Source organism: Ambystoma mexicanum, chromosome 13 (assembly GCF_040938575.1).
Source record: "Ambystoma mexicanum isolate Mex_15411 chromosome 13, UKY_AmexF1_1, whole genome shotgun sequence".
In the NCBI taxonomy this organism is placed as follows: domain Eukaryota; kingdom Metazoa; phylum Chordata; class Amphibia; order Caudata; family Ambystomatidae; genus Ambystoma; species Ambystoma mexicanum.
The window spans coordinates 785,154,194-785,160,193 of record NC_090938.1 but is presented as its reverse complement, the minus strand read 5'-3'; the positions used below and the strand labels follow the sequence as shown (position 1 = coordinate 785,160,193).

Genomic DNA, 6,000 nt, shown 5'->3' with positions numbered 1-6,000 from the left:
AGGTTTAATATAACTATGAAGAATATGATAGGTGCTTTAGAAGAACCCCTTAGAAGAAAGTGGGACCTCCTACTGCCATGCCTTCTCTTTGCTTATAGAGAAGTCCCTCAAGAAGAGGCTGACTTCAGCCCCTTTAAGCTTCTCTATGGTCATCCGGTTAGCGGTCCATTGGCCCTAATCAAGGAGGGGGTGGAGAGTGCTCTTTCCGATAAGCCAGTGAGAGTCACTGCCTTTGCGTTAGGTCTCCGGAGGAGAATGACACACATGATGACAGAAGCTTCAGAAAACTTGAAAGCAGGGCAGGCTCTGGTCAAACATTGGCATGACCAGAAGGCCAACATGGTTGAGTTTACTCAAGACCAGCTAGTTCTCGGTATGGTACCTACAAGGCAGAGGGCCTACACAACAAATGGAATGGACCCTTCAAGGTTGCGGGCAAACTTGGAGAGGTCAATTATTTGGTGGACTTGGGCAATCCCAAGGAGGCTCCCAGGGCCTTTCACACCAACCGCCTAAAGGCATATGAATCCAGACCAGAAATGGGAGCTTTGCTCTAAGCATCTGATAAAGAGGAGGAGGAGAGTGAACCTCTACCTGGCCTTCTCAGTTAATCTCTCTTCAACAGGAGGAGTGCAAAGTTCTGTTAAATCAGTTTACCTCCCTGCTTTCATTGACACAGGGCTTGACCCCTTGGGGCCAGCATGATATCCTCACGGATGATGGTCTGTCAAAAAAAGCAGGGGGGACAGAATGTCAGACCATGTAAGAACCCACATAAAGGAAGAGGTCAAGAAGATGCTTGATCTCGGGGTAATAGAGCCTCTACAAGTCCGTGGGCTAGTCCTGTTGTACTAGTGCCAAATGCAGGATGCAAAGAGTTGAGATTCTGTGTGGAATATATAGCTCGGAATGCAGTCACCACGACTGATGCCCATTGTTTACCTAGGACAGATGAGCTGGTGGATGAACTTGGTTCAGCCAAGTACCTCAGTATATTTGACCTAACCTCAGGCTATTGGCAAATAGCTCTGACAGATCATGCCAAGGAGAAACCTGCATTTTCAACCGCAGGAGGTCTCTTCCAATTTAAGGTGATGCCTTTTTGGACTAAAGAATGTGCCTGCTACATTCCAAAGGATGGTAAATCATGTTCTGAATGGGATGGAGGACTTCTGCATGGCATACTTGGATGACACTGCAGTATTCAGCCCAACTTGGAAAGAGCATATTGACCACCTAGGATATGTATGGCAGGGTCTTGAGTAGGCCCAACTGACCATAAAGGCAAGCAAATGTCAAATTGGTCAGTGTAAAGTGGTCTACCTGGGACATGAGGTAGGAGGGGGTGAAATAAGGCCATTGCCTAGCAAAGTACACGCTGTACAAGACTGGGCCACCCCTACTACTTAAACCCAAGTGAGAGCCTTTCTAGGTCTCGCTGGTAACTATAGGAACTTCATAGAGAACTATGGGACGATAGCTTCTCCCTTGAATGTGATCTCCTCACCCAAATTCCCCAAGAACATCAGGTGGAATGAGGAGTGCACCAAGCATTTGAAGGATTTATGGAAGCCCTTTGTCAAGCTCCAGTCTTAAGAGCTCCTGGCTACAACCAATCCTTTATTGTACAAACGGATGCTTCAAATACACGAATAGCTGCAGTTCTGAGTCAGCTGGATGAACTAGAGGCACAGAACACCCCATCTGCTTCATCAGCAGGAAACTGAAGGACCAAGAAACAAGGTGGGCAACCATAGAACGTGAATGTTTTGCCATTGTGTGGTCTTTGAAGAAGTTAAAACCATACTTGTATGGGTCTACTTTTGTAATTCAAACAGACCACCAACCCTTGAGATGGTTAATGCAGATGAAGGGGGAGAATCCTAAATTGTTAAGATGGTCAATCAGCCTTCAGGGGTTTGATTTTACTATAGAACATAGGTCAGGATGTAATCACCAAAATGCTGATGGTCTCTACAGAAAGTATGACCGACTTGAGTAAGGAGATTAATCTAGGAGTGGATTAAATCCTCCTGTCCCTTAGTCTGTGGGGGGTGGAGGGGGGGGACAAGTGTTAGGGAAAATTCTCAAAAAAATGCTAATTCTCTTCTACCTTAGAGACCCCCAGCTCTTTTGCTGGATTTTAGGACTTTCTATATCTCATGTAATTTTAATGTGATTTATCCTCTGTGTTTCTTTGACTTTGGAGTCTGACAAACTCCATAGGCATCATCTTTACATTGTGTCACACAGCACCTTCGGTGCAGTGGCACGGGGAAGTCTCCTAGATTTCCCCAAGGTTTAAATACCTTCTCTTGGATAAACTACTGTTTCCAAGAGCAGTGAAGTGAAATTGACTACTTACATTTTGTAACTTTCTAGACCCAGCACACACTATCTTACATAGGGTGCTGGAGGGGTTACTTAGTATCCCCTTTGTCTAGTTTCTCATGTAACATATTTATGTTACCCTTTCTACAATTAATGGCTGGTGGCAATGGTTTACTTTTTACTGCCATTGTGTGTTTTTACTGCGGGCTGCGTTCTCAGCCACGGTAAGGCACCCATGGGTGCCCATTTCATCAAATTGGCCCCGGTCTTCTTTTTTTTTCCATTTCTTGTTAGAAAGGTCCCTCTTGAGATTTACTCTGCGAGCTAAACCAGGTTTGTTCCCTTGCTCGTTTTGTCTTTGGCGGAATTCACAAGTGAAGATCGCCTCTGGCTCCAGTATGTCTGGCAGGGGCAGGAAGTGAGGTAGGTGCCCGAAAACTCCATGTGCTTAATCCCCTTGGTTACTGGAATGCACCCAAAGGTGATTGGCCAGCTGGCTGTCCGGCAAGGACAGCCACCCTGCTGTGTGATTGACAGCTAGGCTTGAATGAATGGGAGGAACCTGCATAAAAGGCAAGGCTTTTTGGCTTGGAAGGCAGAGTCGACCACTGGACGAAGGAATCCAAAGAAGAACTTGGAAGAGACGCCTGCTGCAACTCCTGGACCATTGGTTTGCCCAGTGAAGCCCTGCTGCTGTGCTGAAGCTCTGAATTCGCCTCGACTAGAGAAGCCCTGCAAGGACTTCTCCTCCCTTTGAGTTGGTGGGACCAATCATCTCCAAAGTAAGCATGTCTGGATATCCTCTCAAAGCTGGTTGTATTTCCACTGCTGCTGCTGCTGCTGGAACCGAAGTGCCAGAGAGAGGAACACCAGATTGTTTGCGTTGCTTTTAAGTCAGACCTGAGTGCCAGGAAGATCCTCCGCACTTCCTTCAAGCAGGACTGACCAAGCCTGAGCCACCTCAAAAGAGTGCTGACCCCAGATGCGAGGAAAGTCTGAAATGGTATCCGAGAACTGCAGAGTTGCTAAAGCTTTGACCCTCATAAGTCTGCTAGCTTGAGGCCCTTCTAGTGCTATAGTTTCAACAAACATTTCTACAAACCTTGTGCAGACTTTTTTTTACCTACCTGCAAAGAAGATCTTCAGCTCTCCTTGACATTGTGCAATTAAAATTGGCTGTCCTGGCTCCCTGAGAGACTCCTCTGTACCTCTGACTTTGTGCTTTGGCCTTTCCCCAGGAAAGGGTTAATTTACTCTGCATTTGAAGGTTTTAAAAGTACTTACCCGTTTGTGAATTATTTGTTAACCATTTATTCCTCTATTCTATCTTTTACAACAAACTCAGTATTGCTCTAAATGTACCAGTGATAAATCAATGTCCACAGTGTCCTAGCTATTTAAGTCACTTGAGGGTGTAGGAAGTGTCTGTGTGCCATCCCCAATGGGTATCATCTGATTTAGAGAAACTAAGTGTGTTTTGAAGTGTATTTTAATTGTTACATGTTTTGCTCCCTTCGGAAGAAGTCTTAATCAACAGACTGTTAAATAAATGAATAATTGGTTTATCAAGAAACCTTGCGTGTAAGTGTTTATTTGAATAAGTGCTACTGTGAACCTCTGCCTCACAACATTACTGCTCACATTGACCCCTCTTGAGATAAGCCTGGCTGCTCAGCAACACTACCAACCTGTGTAGTACAGACTTATACCAAACGTTGGGTTCCTATTGCCAGGAGATCAAGGTTATTGTAGTACACCCAAAGGGTACTGCATACAATCCCGCCTAACAACTCTGTTACTTGCTAGATAGATTTGTGCCATTTACATAGGCCTCACAAATTCCACAAGATCTGCAAGGGAGCCAGTTTATTAGTTTACATACTTGTCCTAAGAGAAATGCATTTGTCCCATACTGACTGGTGACAACATATTTACCAGTACTTTCTGTAAAATGGTGCAGGTCCCCATAATCACACGTCATGTGGTGCAATGCTGCCACCCAAAGGCCAGCCATGCACAGTGAAACTTTTATTAGCCATTTACTGCAACGTTTCTTTGCAGTAAATGTCAAAATAAAAGTTTCAAACATCGCCATGCTCGCCAGTAAAGTCGGGAACCATGCATGGGGTCGGATGATTGCTGACATGTTTTGGTGGCACCAGCATCTCACTGCAACAGAATCGCAACACAGTTTTTCTGTTCACAATCCGCTTGACCTGGATGGCACATACCAGCCTGGAAGTATTCAGCCCTCCGCCACATACTAAAAAGGGTTTACTTGGGGGGTGTGGAGGGGCAGGAGGTGGCCACGCTCCCTAAGGACTGTGGCAATGTATCATCATGATACCACTATGAATTGTACCCATCAGTGGTTCATGAATTAGGTTTAGCCATTTTTTCCCCCAGAAAGCCACGGTTCCAGCATGTAAAAGAAAATGATCTTTGTGGGTCTGGTCTTCTGTGTTGATACATAGGGAGGATTTTTTAAAGCACCACCTCTTTTTCCAGGAGCTGCTCCTGAACTAAGGCTAAAAAGCAAGGTTGCAGTTTAATTTCTTTAATCACACCAAACGCCTTATTAGTTACACTGTTTTAAATTATTTTAATATTTCAGTAGCTGAGCCAATGCAAAAAGGAGCGCTCAACGCCCCTTAAAAATCAGCAGCATTCCAAAAAACACCCATTGGCCGACTTCTACTCCTTATTGCCAAGCGGTCCTCAACGGGAGGCGGAAGATTCCACAGGAAAAAGGTTCTCCTTGTTGCCACAGCTGTAGATGAAGAGTGAGACCAGTGGCGCCAAAGTAAGAGCAGTCTCCTTACTGGGTTTTATTTAGATTTCCCTAAATTACAAAAAAATAACCTCTAAAAAACTATGCTAATTTTAGATCATCTTCTGGAAGTTCTGGATGGCTTCTTCGGCTTTCTGGAGCTCGGTTTCGTTCTGCTTCAGCTGAATTTGGGGGACAAGAAAATGGACAGCATTAAGATTCAGGAAAAATAGAATATTTGCGCATCATGAAACGCCAACTTTTCAATCTGCTCCCCGCCCTGAAAAGGGGGCCTTCCCCATAGCCGATGCCAAGCAACGGTATATTGAGATAGAGTGAAGTATGTTGTGCCTATACCACCTCTGCCCTCCCCTCATCCTACGCACCAACGCACTATTTAGTTTGAAAACAAGTAAAAACTGCAACGAGCACCAGGGTGTAACCATCAGGCAGGCCAGAGGTTCTCAGTGCCTAAACTCAGTAGCAGTAGAATTAATGATATGATATTTTATTTGTATCGCGCTCGTACACAAGCGTAGAAATCCATGCATGTTCTAACCATCTCATCTCGCTAGGCAAGAGAAACGTTCCTTTGGATTTAAATGCGCCATTATACCCTGGCGACCAATATGGTCTAAAACAAAAGTGTCCTTGCAGTAGAAGCTCCAGAGAAAGATCAGCGAGGACGGCATCCCCCATGGATTGCCTCCATGTCCTACTAGCCACGCTACCTTCTCGGCCTCCATCTCCTGGATGTTGGTGGGTACTTTACTCCTGTAGTCCGGCGTGGCCATCTTCTCTCGCAGCTTCTCGATCTGTTTCTGCACCTCCGCCCGCTTGCTGGTCAGTTTGGATATCTCCTTCTCAGCATCTATCAGGCCCTGCAAGGAAGGGAACAC

General features: G+C 45.4%; 1 protein-coding gene across 3 annotated transcripts in view; it reads right to left on the bottom strand.

The window, feature by feature from the left end:
• Window positions 1-4,906: 4,906 nt before the first annotated feature.
• VARS1 (valyl-tRNA synthetase 1) overlaps window positions 4,907-6,000 on the bottom strand; it is a 365,643-nt gene continuing 364,549 nt past the window's right edge. For all 3 annotated transcript variants that reach the window (XM_069635138.1, XM_069635139.1, XM_069635140.1), the window contains exons 30-31: window positions 5,833-5,982; window positions 4,907-5,283 (exon numbers count right to left, since the gene is read on the bottom strand). In XM_069635138.1, coding sequence (XP_069491239.1) covers window positions 5,215-5,283; window positions 5,833-5,982 — 219 coding nt within the window. In that variant the 3' untranslated portion in view covers window positions 4,907-5,214. The remainder of the gene's footprint in view (window positions 5,284-5,832; window positions 5,983-6,000) is intronic.